The 27,822-nt window shown below is 40.9% G+C and overlaps 1 protein-coding gene across 4 annotated transcripts; it reads left to right on the top strand.

The window, feature by feature from the left end:
* Positions 1-27,396, top strand: LOC116869276 (cyclin-dependent kinase inhibitor 2A-like). Of its 4 annotated transcripts, none has more exons than XM_032860290.1 (3): positions 198-306; positions 24,765-25,071; positions 27,259-27,396. In XM_032860290.1, exons 2-3 carry the CDS (start codon positions 24,768-24,770, stop codon positions 27,282-27,284), a joined length of 330 nt encoding a protein of 109 aa, XP_032716181.1. In that variant the 5' UTR covers positions 198-306; positions 24,765-24,767; the 3' UTR covers positions 27,285-27,396. The 4 variants fall into 4 exon arrangements, with proteins under 4 accessions (XP_032716180.1, XP_032716181.1, XP_032716183.1 ...); XM_032860292.1 differs by lacking the exon at positions 198-306 and adding an exon at positions 21,071-21,326; XM_032860291.1 differs by lacking the exon at positions 198-306 and adding an exon at positions 21,425-21,447.
* The last annotated feature ends 426 nt before the right edge of the window (positions 27,397-27,822 follow it).

Below are 27,822 nucleotides of genomic sequence, written 5' to 3'. Positions count from 1 at the left end.
CGGTGCGTGGGTCCCCGTCGGCGATCGGGGGGCGGACGCGGCTCTGCCTACCTCTGATGCCAAAAGGCGGCGCAGCTGTCGCGGAGCACAGCGGAGGTGGCGGCAGCGAGAGTATGGTGCGCGCGTTTTTGATCACAGTGCGGATTCGGCGCGCTGGTGCCCCACCGCGAGTGAGGGCTTTCGTGGTGCGGATTACGCGGCCCGCGGGTGAGTGGGCAGAGCCGGGTGTGCGGGCCGCTGCGGCCCTGGTGTTAAAGCTAGTGAGGAGCCGTCGCAGAGCGCAGCAGCCGCATCCTAGAAGAGCAGGTAAGAAAGGCCTCGAAAAGTCCCGGGCGCAGTCGGCCCTTGGGAGAATTTGTTTGTTATGATTTAATACAGATAAACCATCTTCCGGACCAGGATAGGAGGAGGAGGTTTTTAGGGGTGGAAGCTCTCTCCCCTCTTTCCCCATTCGGGTTACAGTTACTTAGAGGTGTGTGGCTCCCGGTATATTGGAGCCCAGAGCCCCCTTCACACACCTCCTCAATCCCATGAAAACTCCGGGGAGAACCGGGAGATTCTATTCCACCTTAGAAGTCAGGCACTCCTGAATTTCCTGGGTGGGAGTCAGTAAACACACACACACACACACACACACACACACACACCACAGACACACACACATACACACACACAGTTAAGGTGTATTTCTAGGGCGCTTTACTTCGCCCTGGAGGAAAGTATTACTAACGGTCTCGGTTTTACGGGGGCCACCTGTTTTCTCCGCAGCCAGGTTAACCCTCTCGGCTTACAGTAGATGGGAGGATGTTGTGTGTGTGTGTGTGGGGGGGGGTTGCACATGGTTTGACTTCCCTAAATAGCAACACTGATCGGAGGAGCAAACACTTGCCTTTGAGGTCAGTAGAGAGTTGGGCTTTGGTAGTAAGGTAGGACATCTCATATTTGGAGCCCTAACAGATTCAGACTGCTCTGGATGATACTTAGCAAAATGTTTAGCAAAAAATAGACCTACAGTGGTGAATCTGAGAAATCACAACCCATCACGTTTTAATCATCTCAGGCCACAATTAACACTTTTTTAAAAATGAGGCCTACTTCTTGAAAAACAAAATTCTAGGTAGTTTTGTCCTCACATCAGACAAATCTTTACTCCGTGTAATTTCCTATGACCAGAATAACTGAAAACATATATTGCTACAATATCCAGACTCTTAGTTAGAATCTGGATATAAATCTAAAAGCAGCTTAATGAGGTTTCATTTTTGTGACCTTACTTGGGGCATCCATTTTCCCGGGAATAGATGTTTTGAAAAAACAAAGGCCAGGGGAAGGGGAATTATTTTTTTTTATTGTAACGTTAATAGGCCTTTGTCATGTAAATGTAAAGCTTAAAACTGGCGGTGTTTAGTTAGGTGCCTCAATTTACAAAAATTTCCAAGCAGGGGCACGTGGCTGGCTCTGTTCTTAGAGCTGGCAACTCTTGATCTGGGGGTTGGAAGTTTGAGCCCCATGTTTGTGTAGAAACTACTTAAAAATAAATCTTTTAGAATATTTACAAACAACTTATAGAGTAAATACATGCTTTCTTTTTCATATTATTATGAAACTTCAGTTTTTTTAAGAATTAGTAAGAGCTTGAAAAGAGCTTGAAAAACATGCTATGTTGCTGGACTTCATTTTATTATTTTTTTAAAGTATTTTATTCATTTATTTGACAGAGAGAGAGAGATCACAAGTAGGCAGAGAGGCAGGCAGAGAGAGAGAGGAGGAACCAGGCTCCCTGCTGAGCAGAGCCCTAAGAGGCTCCATCGCAGAACCCTGAGATCATGACCTAAACTGAAGGCAGAGGCTTAACCCACTGAGCCGCCCAAATGCCCCTTCACTTCATTTTAAAACATTAACAAGACTTTGTTTGTTTGTTTGTTTGTTTTATGGTGCTTTATTCAGACCAGCAAACGTTTAGCCACCATATTTTTTTAATATCAGAGTTGTTACTCTTACTCTCTACTTAAAGCTATGTTACTTAAACTGTTAGGTTGCTTCTTGAAATCTGTAATAACAAAGTAGAAAATTTTAATCTATGTAATCTTAGTTATGTGTTTTCTATTTTTAGGAATACACAATGTAATAGAACTACTTTAAGTTAGATACAGTATTCATTTTTTATTTTTTTAAGATGTTAAAAATATAAAAATAATAGGTTCATTGAAAGTATCCATTTATTTCTTGTTACTTAAGTATAAATCAATTTTCAGGAATAATTTGTGAAGTTATTTTAAAAATGTATTGGCTATCTAAAAAGCACAATTTTTAGTAAATATCTGGCCCAATTTTTGGTTAGGTGCCTCGATTTACAAAAATTGGAACTTAGAGTGCAACTTAGAATAGAATATGTCTTAAAAAGATGTGCAGGGGCGCCTGGGTGGCTCAGATGGTCAGGCGTCTGCCTTTGGCTCAGGTCATGTTTCCAGGGTCCTCAGATCAAGCCCCACATAGGGGCTCCCTGCTCGGCGTGAAGCCTGCTTCTCTCTCTCCCACTCCCCCTGCTTGTGTTCCTGCCCTTGCTGTCTCTCTTTCTATCAAATAAATAAATAAAATCTTTTTTTTTAAGTTGTGCAATTACCCAACTTTATTTGTGAAATTATACACTATATGTGACATATGGAATTATTAAGTATAAATGTTTGATTATATATTTCAAATAAATATATATTATGCCTATGGTTATATTGACTTAAAAATATATATGGATGGTTATTATGTTGAGACTCATTCAATTTCTTAAGAACAATGCTAAAAATTATTTGTATGAATTAATATTAATACAAATATATAAGGTGTAATTATTTTTTATTTTTAAGGTTTCTGCAACTATGTTAATTATGACTTTTTATTTTTATGTGATTAGAAAATGTATATAATAAAATTCCATATTACTAGTTTCTTATTCACACATGCCTGATGAATTACATTAATTGATTTGTTACTTCTATCTTGGTGTGTTTACAAAACAGTCATATTTTTGTGGCATGAAGTATTATCTTATTTGGGAACACTTAGGTTTTTTTTTTTTATCACCTTTAACAGCATAGAGTTCTCTCAAGGTAGGCACTGTACAGCTAGCATAAACCATTATTCCCAATGTGTACATGATCCCCAGGTTCTATTATGTTCTAAAGAACCAATGACACTTTCAGTAACCAAAATTTAATATCTATTTACTTCTTTGGGGACTCTTGAATTTTAAAAAGTCCATTGTCATCCTAAGATAGGACATAACCTTGTCCATAACATTTTATATGTCTCTTTAATTACATGTTAGTTCATCTTTAGTAACTACTATGGTAGAGTTAAGCTAAACCATTTTTCCAACATGTGAATGACTCCTGTTAGTAGAGTGATCCAAACTATCTCAAAAATACTTTCTTAAATAAGGCTGAACATTTGACCCGGTATTTTTATTCTTTTTAGTTTTTCATCCTTTTTGAGAAGCTTAACAATCTCACATCCCCCCTACATATTAAAACACCTTAGGCCAGAGAATCCTTCTATCTGCTACAAAATCTAACTTGAGAAAAAAATTTTGTGATGCTTTATTTTTACAGTTTAAATTATGTAAACAATGGGTATACTTTCACTTTCTAAATATAAAATTATAGTATTGAATAGCTTTTTTTTTAAAAAGCTACAGATTTCAAAATTCTCATTCTCACATAATGATCACTAATATTATATCTTTTTATTGACTAATGAGCTTAATGCACTTGTTAAACACTCTACTGGCAAGGACAGTCTTATTGTAGGTATGAGGAACTTTTAAAATATCCATACATTTTTGGAGGCACTGTGGTTGGCTCAGTCCCAAGGACACATGACTCTTGATCTTGGGGTCCCATAAGTTCAAGCTCCACATAGGGCATAGAGTTTACTTTAAAAAAATTTTTTTAATCAGAAAAAAAATTCAAACGTTTTATTCAGTTACTCTCTGGGTGGGCATTATCCAACAAAAGAAAGATTATGACAAAGATAATAGACAAATAGTAGCAAGAATTAACAAATCCCTTGAATACTAGCAATAAGATGTTAAATTGCGACACAAAACTATACACTGGAATAATGGTCTGGAATATTCTAGACTCTGGACTATCATGGACAATCATTTTTGAAGAATGTTTAATGGAATGTGAAATGATGGCATTAAAGAGTAGGTGATTTTTCAAGATTCAAAACAGTAAACAATTCTTATTTTTGCTTTTCCTCTTTTTCTCTCTGGAACACACACACACTCACACACACACACCCTGTTTATGTACGAAAATATTTTGCTACAGTGCTTTCCTTAGAAGGGGGGGGACTGGGAATGGTAATCTATAATTTCTTCGTTATACTTTTCAAGTTTTCCAAAGTGTCATGACCATCACCAGTAAAAAAAAAATATAGGTCATTTTCAAAGCCTGAAATGATCCGTGTATTACGGATGAACTAGAGCCTGCTTAGCGTTAGATTGGGGGAGGCAGTAAGGAAACTTGAGTTGTGCAAGTATCATGTGTAAGAAGGTTCTTGTAAAGTCTGGAGACGGCACGAGAAAGCTGTGGCTTCAGACTGACGCACGCCGCTCACAAGCTTCGCTTTTACCTAGAGGTTAGATGCATAGCTTTGCCTTTTTTCCAAGGGCCTGGGTGTTAGGCCTCCTGTCACATACTTCCAGCCCCCTTCTAGGACTCCATCTCATGAGTCCTCTCGCGACCACTTCAAGCCGAGGCTCACCGCCTCCCAGAGCCGGGTGAGGGCTGCAGCGGGCCTCCCAAGGACCTGCTGGGGAGAAAGGGCCCGCCAGCCAGCAGGAAGCGAGACTCGAGGCTCGAGACTCGAAGCTGCTGCGACATCGCCTCCTCCGCCTCCGGGCTGCAACCAGCCTCCCGGACCCTACCTCCTCCCGACCCTCTCAATTCCTAGAGACGCTGCGGATGCCGGAAATTTGATTGGCAGCTGGGGTAGGGCCCTCTAAACAAGAGTTGAGAGGCGGAGCCCACTGATCACCCCACTCCGTAAATGCACCCCTTCTGCTGTCAGCCGCCCCTGGGCCTCGTCGCACACCCCAATATTTCCTCAAGTAAGATTTGGTCAGAATAACACAAGGGATTACACGTAGAGCGGGAATGGGGCTTCACTAGGTGAAGGAGGAAGTGGAGGCAGGCAGAGGCTGAGGTGGTTTCCTGGTCTTGCACCAGGAGAGGTGCAAGGTAGGACAGAGGACATCTCTTGGTCGCCTCCCCAGCTAGGAACTGGCTAGCCCTTTCTTCTGGAGGGGAAGATCAGGGAGTGGATCAGGTTGATTCTGAGACGCCGCCGTGGGGAAAATGTCCAAAACTCTCGGCAGCCAGTCCCTTCTGTGCCAGGTGGCGCCCAAAGAGTACTGAAAAAGTCCCCTCCTCTTTGTTACTCTGTCTGCGGTACAAGAAGGTAAGGAGAATGACCCCTAGTATTTTTCCAGTGATGAAGAATTTGCCTCAAATTCTTGTCTCAACTGTTTTTTCTCATACTGCAGCTTTCCTCCTGTTTGAGAACTTTTCCTCCGTTAAAAAAAAAAAAAAGTATTAATACAAGATCAACTTCTATGACCATAAGCCAACCAATGGAGAAAACCCTGGGAATAAATAAAGGCTTTGTTCACTAAGGGAAAGAAGGCCTCTCTATAAGGCTCTCCTCCAGCCTAGAAAATGCCCACCGACTCAGACCCGCACAGATTCACCAGGTCCTACTTCATGCTATTTCAATGTATTCAGCAAAAGCACTTACGTTGACAATTGTTGAACTTACTAAGGGTCATTTGTTTTTTAGAGAAAGGAAAATTGAAGAAAATCTTTGCTTCTCATTGCAGGCTTTAAATATATATATATATATATATATATATATATAAAATCACAAAAGACTTAATTCTTCAAAAAGATGGGAATTTTTTCCCTCCCCCCCAAAAAAAAAAAAAAACACCTCAGAATTTATTTAAATAGTTTTAAGGCCAGTAAGAAGAAAGGTTTTGTAGTGGTTCAGAACTATATGAACAAAGATATGTAATCTCTTAAACAAACTGAAACTAATAAAATTGTGCAATCAGAGTGGTGTAAATAAATATGTCTTTACTTTCTCAATTTAAGCATGAGATTAGTGAGAAGTCAAGGAACTAAGGCAAGGCTTATTAACAGCATCATTACCTGAACTGCTGTTTAAAATATACAGTTCTGGGGCTCACTCCCAGAAAATCTGATATAGCATATTTGATGTAAGTCTCAAGAATCTGCATTTTATTTTATTTTATTAAGATTTTATTTTTATTTATTTGACAGATCACAAGTAGGCAGAGAGGCAGGCAGAGAGAGAGGGGGAAGCAGGCTCCCCACTGAGCAGAAATCCAGAAATCTGGATCCCAGGACCCAGAGAACATGACCTGAGCCAAGACAGAGGCTTAATCCACTGAGCACCCAGGCACCCAAGAATCTGCATTTTAAGAAGCACTTGAGGGGGAGTCTGTTATAGGTGCCCTTTCTGCAACATCATTGGCAAATATGGACAGTGTTGCTTTTTAAACCTTATTTTTGCTTATTTATTTTTAAATCAAGGCTCTGGCCTTTTAGGTAAGATTTAAATTTTAGAATTGTTCAAGTCACACTTTGAGTCCCAGGAAGGATACTGAGAGTCTGAGTAATCAATGAAGGAGCTAATTTCCTAAATAAGGGAGACTTTTTATTATTATGTGATCCTTCATCTGAATTAGAAGATTATCTCTTAGATGCCAGATTTTTACTGTCAGAACATATTCTGGGGCGAAGGATGTAATAGGATATACTTATACTTGTGTGTTAAAGCCCTAGACAGAAAATTTCCACATAAACATTTATGATATTTTATTTTTTTGAAACACTATACATACTTATCCCTGCTTACATTGTTGAATAGTTCAAGATGGATAGGTAGATAGATAGAATATAAGGGGTTTCTTTCAGTTCATTTTATTATCCAAACAGAAACCAGACTGGTAAACCCAACAATCTAAAATTATGTAAGAGAGGAAAAACAAAACAAATGTTTCACAGGTTTAAATGACATTTATCAATCACAGCAATTTCTGTGGATACAGAAATTAGGGGTCTCTGTATCTGTGTAACAGCACAATGACCAGAGAAGAAATATATGTAACTAATGCAAGCTAAAAAATCATTAGCCATATAAGAAAAACTAAATTGTTATGCCTTCCAAATTATAATTTTTCTGCCTTTAAAGTACATTTTGTCTAATGTCATACCTACTTTGCTGGTGTATTAGGGAAGCTTATGTTTTGCTTTCCTTTTTTTTTTTTTTTTTTTTTTTTTTTGAGTGCCACCATTTTCTTGCTCTGAAATCTCCGAGGCTGCCAGATGATCTGACTCAGCAACTGTACAACTCTTTCACCCAATTTAAAGAAACAGCAGCCATCCAAAGAACAATGACTCCCCCCAGATGCAAATCTTTCTTATCTGTGGAAGAAATAGTATATTTTAACTTTGAAGTGATTGTTAAATGTCCACAGAACATGGGACACCTTGTATTTCACTCCATTCGGTTTACATGCTGAATAAATGAAGCTGAATATATTTTATCTAACATATGATTTTTAAAAGAAGCTTATTGAAACTTTCTTCCAAAGGTTTCCTTCCTCTATTCCTTCAAAATAATTACAAGGAGCTTAACAGTAATAGAGCACATCAACTCACATCATCTCCTTCAATTGTCACATTATCCTTCTGTTTTAGAGATTTTTATTTTCTCATTTTATACACTGGAGACTGGGGTTCAGAAAAGTTGTTGTATGATCTGCTAAAAGTCGTTCACCAGTAATTTGTATACAGTTGGACTGGGTTTGCTTCTTGCCCCCAAATGCCTCCACTTACAACTTTAAAATTTCCATATATATGTGTATATATATATATATATATATATTTATATATAGTACTTATTTCCACTTTGACTCAAGAGCAATAAATGGGAAACCTGTGCACAAGCATAGGAATCACTTAAAGCATGAGGTAGAAAAGTCATTTCCTTGAAATACACGACCTGGGATTAGATTGTTTCCTTTACTTACTAGTTGCACAGTATTAAATACTCCATGTTTCCATTTCCTCATCTGTAAACCTGAGACATTAGCCTATAGCATTCATCTAATAAAAACTAGATGTAATAGTATATGTAAAGATACATTAAGAACTTTCAGTTGGCATGTATTTGCCAGTTGTTAGAGTGCCAAATGAAACTATGCTCTTAAAAGCACATTAGTTTACTTTTACAGTAAGTGCCTACTTAATTTGACTTTAATTATCCAGATTAGCTGGAAATTTCTGAACTCCACTTTAAAGAATGTACATATCATAATAAAAAAATATATTTATTAATTCAAATCCCTATCATGTGAAATCAGTGTAAATTTGCCTACTTTTTTTAACCCATACCTGTACAGAAGCCCTATATTATGGCCTTTACAGTAAGACTCTGAACTATAGTATTCATGATCATTAAGTAGATATTAAACAATATTCATGAAGCTGTTTTCTAAGATGAGATATCAAATTAATTTTTAAAAGCTGAAAAAAATTTATTGATCTGCCTTCAATTATCAAAAAACTCAATATAATAATAATCTCTGGAGGGAGCACTGAGATAGTAGACTATTAATTCCTCCAGAAGGTTGCCACCAGTCTGACATCTGAATCAATAGTCTTGGCATAGTATTTTGTAAAAAGAAAAAAAAATAGTATAAAGAATTCTGTGTGTGAAATAGAGAGAGAATGCAAGGAAAGAGGAATAGAAACATTAAAGTCATCCTCAGAACCTTCAGCATCTCTGCCTTGGAAGGTGACATGCAGTTATTTAAATTTAGAAGGATATCAAAAAGGTTAAATATATTATGTTAACTTCCTTAAGGTAAAATTGACTTAGGTGTATAAAATTGGTGCAAAGTAACATAAAATGTATTATGTTATCATTGCCAATTTATTTATTTTGTTTTATTTTTAAAAAGATTTTATTTATTTATTTGACAGAGAGAGCAAGAGACCCAAACGGGCAGAGCAGCAGAAGGAGAGGGAGAAGCAGGCACCCCACTGAGCAGAGAGCCAGATGCGGGACTCAATCCCAGGACCCTGAGATCATTGAGCTGAAGGCAGACGCTTAAACAACTAAGCCACCCAGGCACTCCTCATTGCCATTTTAAAAATGGAGTTTAGAAATTATCATCTCACCCATAAGAAAGAAAATTGTAAGGCTGTATTTTTAGCCCAAAGACTCAAAGGAGAACGTGAGTGGAGATGTTACGTCTGTAAGTAAAAGGTGCTAAACATGAACAGGAAGCATTTCCTGATTTATTCAGAATTCATACATATGCATTATGAGGTTAATTCCTCCTAAAGGACTTTAATCACATATCAGGTGAAGAATGTCACTTGAGGAAGAGTGATCCCCCAAATAAGAATTATTTCTTATAATCTTTTATAATATCAGGTGACATTTTGGCTTCAGAAATCCAGGGAAAGCAAAAAAAAAAAAAAATGTTTGAATATAACAGTAGGACTATAGATCCCCAAGAAAGCAGGCTACTCTTAAAGAGGGCAACCAGTTCTCCATTTGAAGAAGAAAGCTTCAACTTAGATGATTCCCCCTGAAATTAGAATATCCTAAGTCACTGTTAAATCCAATCAACCATGAACAATCAATTCCCACCCCCAAGAGTGAAAGATTTAATACAATATTATTTCTCTGTGAGTTTCAATAGTTTCTTTGCTTTCTAATAGCACATCCATAACATCAGCAGCATAAGCAAAAATAGAGTAGTATATGTGTCCAAGCTTAGCAACTAAGAGAGCAACATGTGTTTGAAAGGAGAAAATCTATCCCATCAGTAGCAAAAAGAGGGAGGTTAGGAACAGAAGTTTAGAGAAGGAAACTTTATATCCCTCAGTTTTGCCTGTAGTGTCCCCACTGTACCTGGTATTGGACCTGCACACCAAGGAGTGCTGGTGGGTGGCAGTAAATGAAAGGAAAACACTGAACACTCACACACTTTATTGTTACTTCCCATGATTTAATGAAGGTTTTGTGCAAGTTTTGTTTTAACACAGCTCTGTTCTCAGGGGGTTAGAATTCAAAGAAGACAAAATTAATCTACCCTTGTGGAAGGGAGTTGGCTTGTTCAAACCACAGGTACCCACCAGAATGTATAGTAACAATGACAGAAATACCCCAGAGGAAATTGACTTTGATGGCCTAAATCAGTAACATGAGATAGTAAATGTCATCTAGTGTCCAAGAAAGGAGGTTCTATTTATTAAGAGTCTACTGTATGCTTATATTTTTATATATCTGACATTCTTTATTCTTTATAATAGATTTATATATAATATAATATAATATAGATTTATATCTATAAATCTATAAAATAGATTTATATATAATATATAATGTAGTATATTATATTATAATATAATATAATACCCTATGAGGTAAGCTTTGTTTTCCCCACTTTTGAGAGGTGGGAAGATAGAATCTCATGATATAATGAGCATTGGGTGTTATATACAACTGATGAATCACTGAACTCTACCTCTGAAACTACTAATACATTATACGTTTATTAACCGATCTTAAATTTTAAAAAAGTTTCCATAACTATTCAAGCCCACAGAGCTAGTAAAGGAAAGGTCAGGTCTATGAGGGTATTGAGACAGATTGTCTCATTACCATGCTTCATTTGTGTTCACCTCCAAGACAATTAAGGATATGTTTGACATTCTCACTAACCATGTCTGTCCAAGTCAGAGTAAGTAGCTGTAGCCACAGAAGAATTATGGAGAGAGGATTGATTTCACGACCTGCATCTAATATTTATTAACTGTGCAACAATGGTAATGTACCACCCTTCCATTTTCTTATTTATAAATCAAGGGGGTAACTTTTTGAAAAGCAAATTTGCAATATGTGGCAAGAGCTCTTAGACTTTTTGAAAAACTGCAATACTCTTTATTGTAGCAATTAGAAACCCCTAAAATATCTGATATCACTAAGTAAACTATAATACTATCTCAATAGAATGTGTTGCAACTGTTAAAAGTAGTGTTTATGAAGTGATTTTTAAGAGAATTTAGGGAAATGTTTTAATGATAGGTGAGAGGAAAAGCTTATTTCAGAATTGTACTATATCTGCAAGAACTAATCAAGGAAAAAGAAAGAAAATATTTCAAAATTTTAACAGTCATTGCTTCTGCGCAGTGTAATTTTTCATTTTCTTTATTTATCTCATTCCTTAAAAAATTTTGATACATGGGAACTATAATCAGGAAAAAATTATTTAAAAATCATGGAGTGACTTTGAAAGGACATCAAAGTCCAAATTTCTATCATTATATGTATTAATAACCACCAATACATCACTCAGAAACACAGTAGTTCCTGAAATGGAGATCCTGTCACCTTAGTCCAGGATTTGCCACCTGCTGGTGGGCAAAATTCTCAAAGAAAAGAAAACATTGCTGAGTTGCCTACCCCATACTCTACAAATCAATCAACAGGGAGACATACCAGGAAGAGTGTGGACCACTCAGACACAACTGCTAACCTTGAGTTCAAATTCCATCTCCTTGTGCATTGTTCCTTAAGCACTCTGGGCTTTTTTTTTTTTTTTTAAGAATTTATTTATTTATTTGACACAGAGAGAGAGATTACAAATAGGCAGGCAGAGAGAGAGGGGGGAAGCAGGCTCCCTGCCAAGCAGAGAGCCCCAATGCAAGGCTCCATCCCAGGACCCTGAAATCATGACCTGAGCCAAAGGCAGATGTTCAACCCACTGAGCCACCCAGGTGCCCCTGGGCTTTTCTTTTCTGATCTATGAAGGAGGGATAATACTCTCTATCCCACAGGACAGTTTTGGGATTAGAATTGATATATGTAAAGCTGTTTAATGCTTGTCACATAGTTGGAGTTCAATAAATGGTAGCCATTGTGATTTTCTTGGCAATTTTGAATGAATTTCCTATTGTCACTATTTCTCTTAATTATATGCCTTATTACTTATATTATTCCTCAGGATGAGGCTAATTCTCAAAATCTGTGCAGGTAAACAAATTATACACACAAATACATACTATAGATAGATAGATAGATAGATAGATGTACATATACGCACAAACTATGTTAATGTTTTAGTTTTCTTAACTGGCCAAATAGCAACAGATAGATATAAGTAATTCACTTCAGAAACTTCTCAATATGCAAAAGCAGACATTTATAAAACAGCTGAGTTCTGGAATGATTGTTTTCATGAGCTGCAAAGATTCCTCATTTCATAAGAACCACTCTATAGATTCTTTTAACAGTTAACTCCCTACATGGATTTAAAATCACATTTATTTTGCACACAGTTGGGAAAAGACATCTGCTATATAACATGTACTACACTTCTAAGCCGTCCTCAAAATGATCTTGGGAAGATGACAGATACTGCAGATTCTATACCCAGTTAATACTTTGGAAACTAAAGTTGAAAAATTGCAACTTACCTATAATTATGCATCAAGTTCATTATAAGTGAAGTCATTTTGAGTTTCGTGTTCGTTGCCAAAGTCCTGTCTGAGCAAGAAGAGAAAAATTATAGTAATTCTGAGTGAATGGAGATGTCATGGAGTCCCTAAAAGAATGCCTTACTTATAGCAAATATTCAATAGTTGTGCTATATTGAATTCAATTAGAGAATATTACAAGGGAGAAGGAAACATCTTCCATCTTGGATCTTCTATAGATCTATCCTGGATCCCCTTTTCTCAGCAAACTTGTTGGAGGTCTGCTCTGTTTTCTCAGGGGTGTTGCTTTCATGTTAAAGATGTCTTTTCTTCTTGTGGAAAAATAAATAAAGGAAAACCTAGTCTTTAATTCTTTACCATTTTTCTTGTAAGGAAGACCTTGTTTCCCATTTAAAATATCCAGATTGGACACTGAAACCTCAGAATTCTTATGCAAGGGTGCTTCAAGGAAGGAGCATGTTTCTTGGTTGAACAGTAATCTTTTGAGGCACAGTCATTAATATACTTGCTTTGTAAATGGGGATATTGAAGCCAGAATAATGTATGGACTGCTCAAGGTGATAGGTGGTAGAGCTAGGCCTGGGGCTCTCTTTTCCTTACATTATTAATTTCTTCTAAATTAAAGGGGCACATGACATTATCCTCCCATTGCCTTAGTCTTCAAATAATCCTGTCACACCCAGCATTCAATCCTAGAGCCCATCTCTAAAGACTTAACCCAGCTGTGTCCAGAAGCTCTTTTACGGAGCATACCTTGCTCTGATAAGCTATTTCCTAAAAACCTCTCCTTAATAATGGGATCCTCTCCAGAACCTGAAATACAACATCTTTTCTCTGGTAACACAGGTCTGAGGTGTCAGTTACCAGAGTGCATTTTCCTTCTCTTCTACTCTTGATGTAGATTCCCCTCAAGAGCTCATCCCATTTCAAAACCACCTTCCCCCTCCAAAGAAGCAAACATGTTCATGGTTGTTACCAATACACCCTCTTGACTAAGGACCCTTCTTTTGCACCCACAGCTTAAAGTCAAGCGCCTGACATACAGTATCTGTCTTCAGTTACTCTTTGTCAAAGTTATGAATGATGGTTTTCAGAAAGGCAACTCTTGTCTAATAAATGTATCATATTCATTTAATTAATTAGAATGGCTAATGTATGCACATAGTACAAAATTCAAGCATTACAAGTTGCAGAATGTGAAAAAGAAAGTCTTGGGTCCATTCCAGTTCCTCATTTCCTTCCCCCACAGTTAACAGATTTTTCCGTATCTTTCCAGAGATGTTCTATGTATATTTTATTTTTAACCTCAAACTGTATTTTGGGCAACCGTTTAATGGCAATACTAATATTGAATATGGAAAAGAGATACATGCTTTTAAACACAGCTTTTTTGTGTGCTTCCCTTGATATCATAATCTCAAGAAGTACAAAGAATAAAGCAAGGTAAATCTCATTTTAAAGATATGGACATCGAAGCTAAAAATAGTCTCGAAGGAGTTCATAGTCAAAAAAGCAGTTCACTAGATACATCAGGACTCTCAGTTGGTCTCAATTCAGAGCTACTTCTCCAACAATTTTTATTTTCCAAATAAAGTAATATTATATGATATGTTTGCACACAATGCATATCATGCCTTACCAATCCTGCAATGCCTTGTCAGAATCAGAACCTAATTTCAAGATATTACCTTCTCAAATATCTTTGTATCTCTTTCTGGTGATGTGTTAAAGTGATTGTCACATCTAGAATGACAATCTGAGCAGCCCCTTCCAGGCTCCTCTGAAGGCTTTTTTTTTTTTTTTTAAGATTTTATTTATTTGACAGAGAGACATAGCAAGAGAGGGAACACCAGCACGGGGAGTGGGAGTGGGAGTGAGAGAAGAAGCAGGCTTCCCGACTAGCAGGGACCCTGATGCAGGGCTCCATCCCTGGACCCTGAGACCATGACCTGAGCCAAAGGCAGCCACTTAATGACTGAGCCACCCAGATGCCCCGAAGGCTATTTTGCCAATTTATTTTCCAACTTCTCCCCATACATCCCAGCGAATTATTTTCAGTGTTCCCAAACTTGCCCACCCTTTCCACCAAATCCTTTGATTTGTAGGGTTACTGGGGTAGCACCATTGCAAGGCTTTCTTTAAGTAAAATAGGTTCTCTTGTCGTGTCATGATCTTCACCTTCAGCTGGGTTCTCCAGCCTAATGAAATATTTCTCTAAGTCCTACTCAGCCCATCCCTCTCTCCTCATCACAGATATTCTAAATCTTCACCACTCTCACTTCCTTTTTTAAATACAATTTTCATTTAAGTTCCAGTTAGTTAACATACAGTGTAATATTAGTTGCAGGTGTACAACTTAGTAATTCACTAATATTAATACTAGTTTCAGGTGTACATTTAGTGATCGTATGATTACTTACATACAATACCTGGTGCCCATAACAACTGCCCTCCTTAATTCCCATCACCCATTTCATCCATCCCCCATTGCCCTCCCCCTGGTAACCATCAGTTTGTTCTCTATACTTAAGAGTCTGTTTCTTTTGGTTTGACTCTCTTTTATTTCCCCTATGATCATTTTTTTTTGTTTCTTAAATTCCACATATGAGTGAAATATATGGTATTTGTCTTTCTCAGACCAACTTATTTCCCTTAGTGTAATACTCTCAAATTCCATCCACATCATTACAAATGCCAAGATTTCATTCTTTTTGATGGCTGAGTAGTATTCCAGTGTATGTGTCTGTCTGTGTGTCTTCTTTATCCATTCATCAGTTGCTGGACACTTGGCCTCTTTCCATAATTGGCTTTTGCAGATAACACCACTGTAAACATCAGGGTACATGTATCCCTTTGAATTAGAATTTTGTATTCTTTGGGTAAATACCTAGTAGTATGCTTGCTGGATCAAAGGGTAATTCTTTCTTTCTTTTCTTTCTTTCTTTCTTTTCTTTTTTTTTTTTTTTTAGAGAGGGAGGGACAAAGGGAGAGAGAGAATCTCAAAGCAGACCCTGGAGCCCCATGCAGGGCTCAATCTCACAGCCCTGAGATCATGACCTGAACTGAAATCAAGAGTCCGACATTTAACCAACTGAGCCACCCAGGCGCCCCAGGGTAGCTCTATTTTTAACTTTTTGAGGAACCTCCATACTGTTTTCCAGAGCGGCTGCACCAGTTTGCATTCCCACCAACAGTGTAAGAGGGTTCCCCTTTCTCCACATCCTCACCAATACATGTTGTTTCTTGTGTTAATTTTAGCCATTCTGGGGCGCCTGGGTGGCTCAGTCAGTTAAGCATCTGCCTTCAGCTCAGGTTATGATCCTGGGATCCTGGCACCAAGTCCCACATCAGGCTCCCTGCTCAGCAGGGAGTCTGCTTCTCTTGCCCTCTGCTGCTCTGTCAAATACATAAAATCTTTTTTAAAATTTTAGTCATTCTGACAGGTGTGAGATGGTATCTCATTGTAGTTTTGATTTGCATTTCCGTGATGATGAGTGAGGTTGAGCATCTTTTCATGTGTCTGTGGCCATCCATATGTCTTCTTTGGAGAAATGGCTATTCATGTCTTCTGCCCATTTTTTTTTTTAAGATTTTATTTATTTTATTTGACAGGTAGAGATCACAAGTAGGCAGAGAGGCAGGCAGAGAGAGAGAGAAGAGGACGCAGGCTCGCTGCCGAGCAGAGAGCCCGATGCGGAGCTCGATCCCAGGACCCTGGGATCATGACCTGAGCCGAAGGCAGAGGCTTTAACCCACTGAGCCACCCAGGCGCCACTCTTCTGCCCATTTTTTAAGTGGATTATTTGTTTGTTTGTTTGTTTTGTTGGGGGGTAATTGCATTTGCTAAGTTCTTTATATATTTTGGATACTAGCCCTGATAAAGATATGCCATTTACTCTCACTTCCTAACCCACCATCTTATCCTCACTGCAAACAAGCCAGCCTCTTCGTTCATGAAAGGAAGTGCTTCAACTTCCTCCCCACCCTGACCTTTTCTCCTTTCTCAAATCTAGCTATATCTTCTGTGTCCAAATTTATGACCACCCCCTGTGCCTTGTATTCCTTTTCTTCCTGACTTTTTAGGGACCTCGGATCCTCAGAAACACCTTATCTTTCCTGGGTCCTCAACTGCCCTTTTTTTCCCTTCTAGCTGTCCTTCTCTTCACCTGGCACCTTTTCTTGTGAGTGCTTAGGTTCTCTCCACCCTTCCACCTACCTCCCATCACACTCTATTGCTATGAACTATCACGGCTAAGCTGGGGAAAAACAGTCCACATAGTGTCCCCCACTTCCTTGCCATCCCATACATCCCTGGTTTTCCTTCTGACAATCTGAGCTGCCCTTTCCAGGCTCCTTTGCAAGGCTCTTTTTCCAGGAGTTTATATCTCCAGCTTCTTACCATATATCCCAGTGAACGATTTTCAGTGGTCCCAAATTTTATGCCTTTTCACATGCTCTCACCTCTGCTTGGAACATCTTTCTCCTCCTTTTATTGTCTTCATACTCCTAGGCCTCTCTCCAAGGTTTGGGTCTGCTTTCAGCATCCATGCAGCCTCTGCCCAAGCCACCAGAAGTTTGGTTCCCTTTTCATTTTCTTGTGTCATCCTCTGCTTCCCTTTGCTCTTCAACACACATTACATGTAATTCCAATTTAATATGTACAACAACAGTTTGAAGCAAGTACTATTATTATCTCATATATACGGATGGGAAAACAAACCTAGATGCAATAACTTTGTTCAAAGTTATAGATCCTTAAATGAAAAGTACAGTTTTGAACTCAAGCAGCCCTACTCTAGAACCCATATGTTTAACACCCCAATGCCACCACACCCCACTCTTAGCCTCTGAGTTTGTTGAATGAATGAACGAGTGTTACACTTTTTCTTAAAAAACAGATCAAAATTGAACTAAGTTAAAATTTCATAGCATAGATTTGCAAAACTGCCAAGGGAGCACAAACCTAAATAAGGCCATGACATTCTCAAGGAGGAGGAAAATTAAGATTGGTAATGATAATATCAATATGGAACAAAGTTTAGGATTCATAAAGTTCTTTGGCTTCATCATCTCATTTAATCAACCTGTGAAATCTATTATGAGTCCCAGGCAATCTGAGGCTGGAATAACCAGCACCAGGATCCTGGGATATATATTTTATTTCTTCTAAGGTACTGGCCCTCAGGTCTGAGCTGATATGGAAGAGTGAGTTGGGAGTATGGTAGGTTCTTTAAAAGAAAAACCAAGAAAGTTTTACATTATTATTAACCACTTATTTACACAAGATTTCTAATGCAGTATGGGATCAATTTCTAGAACTAAGGGGCCACACCCAAAGATGCCATAATCTTTTGGGAGCTCTACTGCAGGTGTCAGAGCTAGGATATACCTGTCTAAAACCTGTTCTTGGAAAAAGTCAGCCTCCATGTCTGTATATAATTCATCCAAGGGTGGTTTTATTTGGTTCCCTCATGCATTTCCTTCAACAACAGTAGTCAAATATATTGCATAAGAGTTTAATGAGTTCTCAAATAGGAATCAATAGGTGAGTTTTCGAAGAACTTCTGAATTCCCTGAAAGTTATATTCAGAAATACATGTGCAAATAGGGTTGCCTCGGTGGCTCAGTCAGTTCAGAATCTGGCTCTTGATTTCAGCTCAAATCATGATCTCAGAGTCACGAGATCAAGCACCTCTCCCCTCAGCTCAACAAGGAAACTGCTTGAGATTCTCTCTCTCCCTCTCCCTGTGCCCCACCTCACCCCTTGCTTGCCTGTGCTGGAGGGAGCTCTTTCTCTCTAAAATAAACATATAAATCTTTATAAAAATACATATGCAACCGAACACACTAGTTTAAAAAATTATGGCATACTTTATTTATTGAGGAGATGGTCTATAGCTTTCAACAGATTATCTAAGGCCTACTCCCCCTGCTCCAAGATTAAGAGCCATTATTTTAGTGATGGAAGCTAATATTGATACCGGTCTTAAAGCCAGACACATTATAAGGGAAATCTATTCCCTCCTTCCCAATACCACAACCACTATTTCCCCCTTCCCTGTCATACCATACCTTAAGCTATGTTAAAGAATTTTATGTTCTCAACCACAGTTTGAATTTCCCACACCATTGTTGCCCAGATTACTGGGAGGTGCCTGGAAGAAAATGTAGAAAGTACAACAATTCATATTTTTAAAACAGATTTTACATCCCATAGTGTTTTAACTGGCATCATTTAATTGTTTTTAAGTAATCTCTAAGCCCAATGGGGACTCAAACTCATAAGCTAGCAATCAACAATCATATTCTCTACCAACAGAGGCAGCCAGATGTCCCTTAAGTGGCATCATTTTATTTATTTATTTGTTTATTTTTAAAGATTTATTTATTTATTTATTTATTTGACAGACAGAGATCACAAGTAGGCTGAGAGGCAAGCAGAGAGAGAGAGAGAGAGAGAGAGGAGGAAGCAGGCTCCCTGCTGCGCAGACAGCCTGATGCGGGGCTTGATCTCAGGACCTTGAGATCATGACCTGAGCTGAAGGCAGAGGCTTTAACCCACTGAGCCACCCAGGCACCCCTCATTTTATTTTTTTAAAGGTTTTATTTATTTATTTGAAAGAGAGAGCACAAGCGAGCAGGGTGAGGGGCAGAGGGAGAGGCAGACTCCCCACTGAGCAGGAAGCCCGACTAGACTTGGGGCTCTATCCCAGGACCCTGGGATCATGACCTGAGGTGAAGGCAGACACTTAATTGGCTGAGCCACCCAGGTTCCCCAGTGGGTATCATTTCAAAACTCCATGTTTTGCTTGAACTAACAGCACTTGAAAGTGTTTTGGGGGCTTGAAGAGAAGTCAACCAGGGACTGAAACATAAATTTTGAGTAGGCTGTGTTATCTAGTAAAGATTAAGCATGTGCTTTAAGGCATCAGCAAAGCCTGAGCGATCCAATTTTTAAAAATAATATATATTTAAAAATATATTAGCCACAGGAAAAAATAATAACCACAGGTAAAATTGGAACCATGCTGGATTTTCTTTTGTTCTTAGTTCTGTTTAACTTTTCATTAAATATGAGGGCGGTGGAGGGTGTCCTTTATCTTTTCAGTGATTAGGGTCTTCTTGGCCTTTCCTTTCATATAATATTCATAATTCTATTCAAAGCATTTTATTCTGTGCCTCACAACAAGACTATAAGAGAATCCTCAAAATGTAAAATTTAAGAGCTAAGGTATTAGCTTAAGATGTGCCACGCTGTTCTAAATATGTTCATCAATTCATTTAAAACTCACAACAGCCCAATGAAGTAGGGACGATTCGTAGCCTCCCATTTAATAACTAAGATAACTGTGAGGTTTTTCCAGTAGTAAAAAGAGATGGAGGCGTGGGGGGTGCGGGAGAGGAGCGGGAGTCTTTCCAATGGGGGAGAGCGCCTTTCCGCTGTTCTCCCGGGAGGCTCTGGACACGAAGCGAATGTGATAGACTCTGACTCACTGAGCAACTCTGTTTCTAGAGCTCTGAGCACCTTTTTTCTTGTCTAGGAGTAATTATTTATTAAGAGCAGAGTCTGTTAGCCCAGTAACTCTCTCGCCAGCTTCCTATCTTCCTGTTGGCAGAAATCTCCATCATCTCTGTTAAAATAGACCTCATCTTCTCTGAACCAGCCCCTGTACAAAGCGCTAGTACTGGGCATTGCACAAGTTTGGGAAACTTTCGCCCTCGTCATCCATTTCACAGGGATGTGTGTGTGTGTGTGTGTGTGTGTGTGTGTGTGTGTATGGTGAGGACAGGGGGCTAGCAGGTGGGCAAACTCCCTCAAATGAAAGTTTGAGCAAGGATTTTTAGCATGGTGGACTCAGCACGTGAACCCAGGTGTTGAACGGTAGAAGGGGGAGAGTTATCTAAGAGTAGGGAAGCCTCACAGTGACACCAGCAGGGCCCTGATCACCCGGAGTTTGCCGTTTCTCCTGATTAAAAGAGGAAGCGATGCTTTGCCTACGACATCAAACACCCTGGTTCGAAATCAGCGGTTAGGAATCCTGTGCGGCTTTCAAATGCGAGAGGTTGTGCAGGGGAGGAAGGAAACAGGAGAGCAAAGTCGCCTTAACCCACTGAACTCGCTCTGAGACCTCGAGCGTCTAAGCTGGGGGCAGGGGGAGCGCGGCGCCCGGGAGGAGGGCGGGGGACGCGGGCGGGGGACGCGGGGAGGGGGCGGCGGCGGCGGGCCCCGGGCTCCCTCCCCCAACGGCTTTGTCACGCTCCGGGCGCCAGCCTCCCGGGCAAGCCCGGACAGCAGAGGCCCCGCGTGGGGCGACTTCGGGCGGGCGGGGGGGGGGGGCGGGCTTCACGTTCACAGCGAGTTCAGAGCGAAGGGCGCCTCCTCGGGGGAGCAGAACGGCGCTCTCCGGGATGGGAAGACTCCCGCAGGACTCCTCCAGGGGGCAAGAGTCTGGGGGTGGCTTCCGCCGGTCCCGGAGGTGGAGAGAGGAGGGGCGGGCTGGTCACGCGAGGCTGGGGCGGGCCACTGGCGCCCGAGTGCGGCGGAGGGGAGGGAAGGAGGGAGGGAGCCAGCCAGGGGGGCAAGCGCCGGGGAGCAGCATGGAGCCCTCCGCAGACAGGCTAGCCACGGCCGCAGCCCGGGGCCGGGCCGACGAGGTGCGGGCGCTGCTCGAGGCTGGGGTGCAGCCCAACGCGGTGAACCGCCAGGGTCGGAGCCCGATTCAGGTGGGTGAGCCAGCCGCCCTGCCGGAGGAGGGGGAACGGCGGGCGACTTTGGAGCACAAGGTTTGTAAGAGAGTTGGAACCAGGCCAGCGTTTCGATTCTCCGTGAAGGGGAGACTTCTTGGTGAGTTCTCAGGTGGACTTTGGAGCCGAGACCTCCTCGTGTCCACGTCCTGGGGGCTTAGGAAGCCACAGAGCAAAATGAGGAGGCACGTGGGGTGAAGATCCCTAGAATGGTATGGAGATCGGGGTGGGGGGGCGTGAACCTACTCGTGTTAATACTGTCCGAGGTATGTTCTTTATCTGATACACGGTTGCGAAAGTTTGCGGTAAAAAGCAAGATTTTAAAGAATGGAAGGTTTGTTTGGCCCACTAGCCCGGAACTCAAAGATCCCCGAAGGGAGCTGATCATCTGCCTTTGGTGGTGGTGGTGGTGGTGGGGGGGCGAGTAGATTGCAATGGAAACCTTCTGCCGTGTAAATTGAATAAACATCAGTTGAAATTATCCAGAAGCAACTATATATTGTGTTTATTTTTACTTTAACCGAGTAAGGAAAATATATGCTTGTTCTAAGAATTTTGGTAACACAGACAGATATACATGAAGAAAAACATTTGTGTGATCTTGCCTGAAATAATGTCAACTTAGTTACCATTTTAAAGGTATCTCCTATTATTTTTCTTATTTTTTACTTTCTTGCTATAGATTAACTTATTTGGGACAGAGTTTTCAATTCCTCACTGTTCAAAAATGTCGTTTCTCCCCTCCTCACTTCAGTTGTTTATAGGAGTGGAGGTGGGGGATGTTTATTATTTGTGGTGGTTGTTTGCCTTCACTAACTTCCTAAATCCAGGCTAAAAAAACGATTTCTTCTTGGCAGTCACCACCCTAGTTTTATTCCCAGTGTCGATAGTGATTTCTGATTCTGAAAAATTAAATGTATGTGAAACAAAGGCTTACTGCACAAATTCCAGCATAACAAGACAAAGGAAAGTAAACTGTACCTGCAGCTTCACGGATTTCACAAGTCAATCTTCCTTTCCTGACTCTATGCTACATAGGATAAATTTTATACTTTAAAATACAGATATAAAAATAAAACCAAAATGCCTTAAAGTCTGAGATTATTTGGGATTTAAAGTGTGAAAAGATTTTGAGAGGAGAGAGATCGTGTGATGGTAGAAGAAAAGCATGAGTCCTTTAAAAAGAACGCATGCATGATTACTAATTTCCCTAAAATTTTGCTTGGAGACTGTGAGTTTAACCTTGAAGTTCTGGAATATGTTAGAAGAGACTTCATGTGTTTAAATACAAAAAGAAAAAAAGAGAATTGGATAATTAGTTTTAACAAATTTTTTTTAAACTAGGGAAGATAAGAACATAGAGAAAAGGGGTCATGATTTTGGTTTAGAATTCTAACCAAACTTGTGTTTAATATAAAACTAATTAGTTTATAGAAAATTTTAATAAAAGTTAATATCTTACCAAATGGATTTAAGCACTCTACAAAAATTCATTTAATTGATTTTCTTCTTTTTGCTTTGGATTGTTATTAAAATATTTAAATGTTTCCTTTCATACTTTAATACTGCAAAAATATAATGAAAACCTGTAAAATCAGTTAAATGATGAAGTATTTCATTGGATTCAAAAAATGTGTCATCTATTATATTTTCATCTGCATTATACATAGACATGGAGGTTGACTTCTAAGAAGAGGTTTTAGACATGAGTTTTCTAACTCTGGCACTTGCCTTACAGCTCCCAAGATTATGGCATCCTTGGGCGTGGTCCCTTTGTTCTAGAAACTGACACCATAATCTATTAGAAGTCTTGCATAAATAAGTAATGGACTAAGTTTTTCTTTTAAAACAATGAATTGTTCTAAACCACTGCAATAGTTTATATTTTTGTATCTGTAATTTGGTTCACTTATATTTTCTCTCTTTTTGAAAATTAAATCAGTTTCACTTTCTCTAGGACAAGAATCAACCACAATAGTATAACTTAATATGTCTCCTTGGTTTAGAGAAATTAAATAATTCATGTTTAATGTAGAATGTAGTTAAAAATAAGGAATTTTTCTTTATACAGTCACTGTTGTCTAGCTAATATCATCTAATAATGGTTGACCTAAAAAAGAATTATCTTTACTATCCACCATGCAACACTCAAATTTTAAGGTTGCTGTGATTGTGGATACTATTTAAAAATTCCCCTTTGGTAATGACTTTGTTTCAAAGATGATTTATGAACAAAATGAGGGGAGCACCTCCTGTTTGATCTCGGAGTTAAACTTGGGAAGTTTCTTAGTTTCCTATTTCTGCTGTAACAAATTACCACAACTTTCGTGTCTCAAACCAACATAAATTTATCATCTTATAGTTCTGGAGGTCCATAGTCTAAAATGGATCCATAGGGCTGCATTTTTTTTTTTTTGTAAGTTCTAGGGGGAAATCTGTTTCCCTGTCTTTTCCAACTTCTAGTGACCATCAGCATTCCTTGGCTCATGGCCCCTGCATCTTCTCTCTGACCTCCATTCTTAGTTCTTTTTTCTGTAACCTTCTTATAAGGAAACTTATGATTACATTGGGCCCATCCTGACAATTCACATTAATCTTCTTCAAAATACTTAATTTAATTACACCTGCCAAGTCTCTTTTACAGCTTTCAAGTGTGAGTTAGTAGACATCTTTGGGAGCATTATTTAGCTTACCACAAGAAGGAATTTGAGGGCTGGTCAGAATTCAACGTTTTGGGAAGCTAAGTGTAAATTAAAAGTTTTATAAGAATTTAAAGGTCTGTTGTTGTTTTCATTTTCACTTTTAAACGTTTACCATGTTCTGGGCTTGGATATACAGCAGAAAACCATATAAAATCTCTGGGCCTTACATAATTTTGTATCAAAATGAGAGGGGAAATACAGGAGGTTAGGCTTAGAAGCCAGTTTGTCTCTCACCCTTTTGTTATTGTCTTTGACTCTGGCAATGTTGTGTGTGTGGTTGGAACTCCGCAAAAGTTTGGAGAATATAATGGAATTCAGTGTGTATAGAAAAATGGAATGAGTAGGAGAACTGGCTAAGGGAGCTGGTAACTGAAAGCAAATAGAGTAACTAGATACCTGTGGCTTGTACTGGGCATCTGCACGGGGTGTAGGCTTCACAAATAGCTTCTTTATTCTTTTTTTTTTTTTTTAAGATTTTATTTATTTATTTGACAGAGAGAGATCACAAGTAGGCAGAGCAGCAGGCAGAGAGAGAGGGGGAAGCAGGCTTCCTGCTGAGCAGAGAGCCCCATGTGGGGCTTGATTCCTGGACCCTGAGATCATGACCTGGGCAGGAGGCAGAGGCTTAACGCACCGAGCCACCCAGGCACCCTAGCTTCTTTTTTCTTGCCCCTGCCACCCGCCCCTGCCCTGACCACTCTGCTCTCTCTGGCAGGTCATGATGATGGGCAACACCCGCGTGGCCGAGCTGCTGCTGCTCCACGGCGCCGATCCCAACCGCGCGGACCCCATCACTCTCACCCGACCTGTGCACGACGCGGCCCGAGAGGGCTTCCTGGACACGCTCCTCGTGTTGCACCGAGCCGGGGCGCGGCTGGACGTGCGCGATGCCTGGGGCCGCCTGCCCGTGGACCTGGCTGAGGAGCGGGGCCACCGCGCTGTCGCCCGGTACCTGGGCGCAGCCGCGGGGGCCACCGAAGGTGGTAGCCACTCCCATACGGAGGTTGCGGAAGGTCCTGCAGGTGAGGTGGCAGATTTAAGAGTTGAAACTCAGAGAGCTTCTGCAACCCACTGGACTTCTTTTTCAGAAAAGAACCTTGGCTCCGGGAAAGCAAGGTCTTGGGTCTCGCCTCAGCTCTCACGCTGCCACCCTGTAGGACAATTCCACTGTCCCAATGGACTGCCTCGCTTGGGCTGCGGACAGGAAATAGCCTAGATGGATTTCCACAAGTTTAAGCCCATCCCAGAAATTGTGCCCCTATTCCCGCAAACACTCACCATCCCCCAGGTTCAAGCCCTAGGCTGTGTAATATTGACGACTCAGGAGACTAGGGTCTAGTGGCCCCTCTTCCTCCAAATTAGCTGGCAGCAGCATCCATTCAGCTACCCTCGGTTTCTACATTAGCATACCCAGGTAGCTGGACCAACCCCACAAGCATTTGCGTGTGGCATCGTCTGGCAGAAATCCATCACCCCCAACTCTACTGCAAAATTTGACTAAATCTGACCCTCTACTCTATGCGGTGTTGTTTTCCAGAGCTGCCCAAGGGAGAGAGTCCTCTCCAACCCTGGCAGTCTGTACACGGGGATTTGCTACATTCTCTGAGAAACAGAGACCCTCTCTTAAGCTTTATCCTCTCTTCGAGAGAGATCGCTGAGAAAGGGAGATGGCCATGTGATCCTCTTTGCTTTCTCCTTCTACAACCACAAAGCTGCCTTCTTCTCTTGCGGCACCCCTTCTCCACCTCCACTCCTACTTGTCCGAAGTACCAACTTTACTGATTTTTTTCTGAAGGGAGAACTATTTCATATATATGAAATTAACACGATATTTAAGGTAAACCGTGACTTTGACGATTCCAAGATCTATCCCATTTGGGCTCAGAATTGGGGCACTAGACCCTCTGGGCCTTAGTAGGGCCTGAGAGTTCACAGGGAAGAAGCTCGCTCTGAACCCTAGACCAGAGAGGCAGCGAGTTTTGCGCTTTCGGCGTGGGAAGTTCGATCTCCTTTGGCCTGCCCACCCTCCCTCTCCACCAACTGCAGTTTGCCTCGGAACACAGTGCAGGGCAAGGGACCAATCATAGCGCCGGTTGCGCGGAACAAGAAGGGGAGGAGCTGAAGAGTCGAGAAGGATTAGTGGACTAACTGGGCCACAGGCAGAGAGAGTAACCCTTTATAAGCAAAACTAGGAGATCTGACCCAAGCACACAAGTCCGTCCACTCCTTTCTTCCTACCTTACCCTCCCTCCCTCCTTCCTCCTCTTTATCCAACTACATAATCAGCTCCATTTTAGATGGGACTTAAAGTAAATGAGACAAAACAGGAATCCTGCCCTCATAGAGCTTACATTCTGGGAAACATACTTTAAGCAATAAACGTATTTTCAAAAATTTAGTTTGTTAAGACCAATGTGACGGATACGAGTGAAGTCTGCACGGGAAGAGGGGCTCAGAGTGGTCAGAGAGCCTGACTGATGAAAAGAGATTAGCTACTGGAAGCCTACACACTCTCAAGGGCAAAGCCTGGCGGTTTGCGAGGACAGAAAGGAGGGCTGGAGCGTGCACACAGCGCCATCAGAGAGGAAGGTCAAAGAAAGGATGTTAGGTCGAAACGTGGATTTTGTCTGAGAAACTTTAGAAAGCCATTAGCGGGTTCGGGCGGAGGACCCTGGGGAGAAAGACGACAGGACTGGAGCCCAATGTTCCTATACTGCCCCGCCGCTCCGGCGCCTCAGGGGCCCTCAGCTTACGCGTGTCGCTGAGTCGCTCCGCGCCAGGTGCAAGAGACGCCTGCCCATAGGCGCAAAGCCAGGCGGCATTTCCATGGCCGGCGCCTGGCACTGTGTGTGGCATGCCCTCAGCACGCCTTGTATACCTGGGTTTCCCTGTCGCAAACCCGCTGGCCCCGCGTGGCCGCGCCCTGCCTGCCCTCGCCCGGCGGGCCCGGAGCTCGGCGAGCTTCGCCAGCCGCGCAGTGGACGCGATGCGCTATCGGCGGGGTTGGGGAGGCGGGCGGCTGGCAAGGTCCAGCCTTCATGGACAGACCTGTGCTGAGGGGTGGTGGACCTGGATTAGAGGCCAGCGAAGCCGGCTGAGAACCTTGCTCGTAAGCGTCGTAATATCAGGTGGGGGAGATCAAGAGGGGAAGGAGGGATAGGTCGTACATTTCTAGTTTCTAATGTGTTTTTTCTTTCTGCCATCTGCAGACAGCCAGGACTTCAAGAATGATTGAGATCTAAAGACACCTCAAAATGGTCTGATCTTCAATCAACCAAAGTGAATTACCCCACCCCACCCTTGCTGGCCTTAATTGGCATTTATCAAATAAAGCTTTTTAAACTGTAGACTGCTTCAGATAAATCTGCCTAATTCGCCCCCTAAATTTCCATTTGTATTTCCATTTATACATTGTTATAAAAGAAAAAAAATCAACACTGTTTCTACCTTTTTATTATTGGGCTGGAATCTTCTGGAACAAGTCCTTTAGGCCTCTGTCGGCAGTTCCTCTTTCCAGCCTCGCACCCGGCAGGACACTGCTGTTATTACAGACATTTAGCGAACTACGGATCCGAAACTTAAATGGGTTACATGGCCTTTCCTGTGTCAAACGGCCATCAAGTCGTAGTGCCGAGGTTCACTTAAAAAAAAAAAAAAGTGTTATTTTGTTTACTCATTTATTCAGCCAACATTTATGGAGCACCCCTTATGGAACCTCACCATGAGGAGGGAGGAGAAAGACATCAATTAACACATGACTACACATTTTAACA

This window comes from Lontra canadensis, unplaced genomic scaffold, assembly GCF_010015895.1.
Source record: "Lontra canadensis isolate GAN:19392208 unplaced genomic scaffold, GSC_riverotter_1.0 scaffold19, whole genome shotgun sequence".
Lineage (NCBI taxonomy): Eukaryota > Metazoa > Chordata > Mammalia > Carnivora > Mustelidae > Lontra > Lontra canadensis.
Note: the sequence above shows the minus strand (reverse complement) of the source record. Positions and strands in the feature narration are given on the sequence as shown.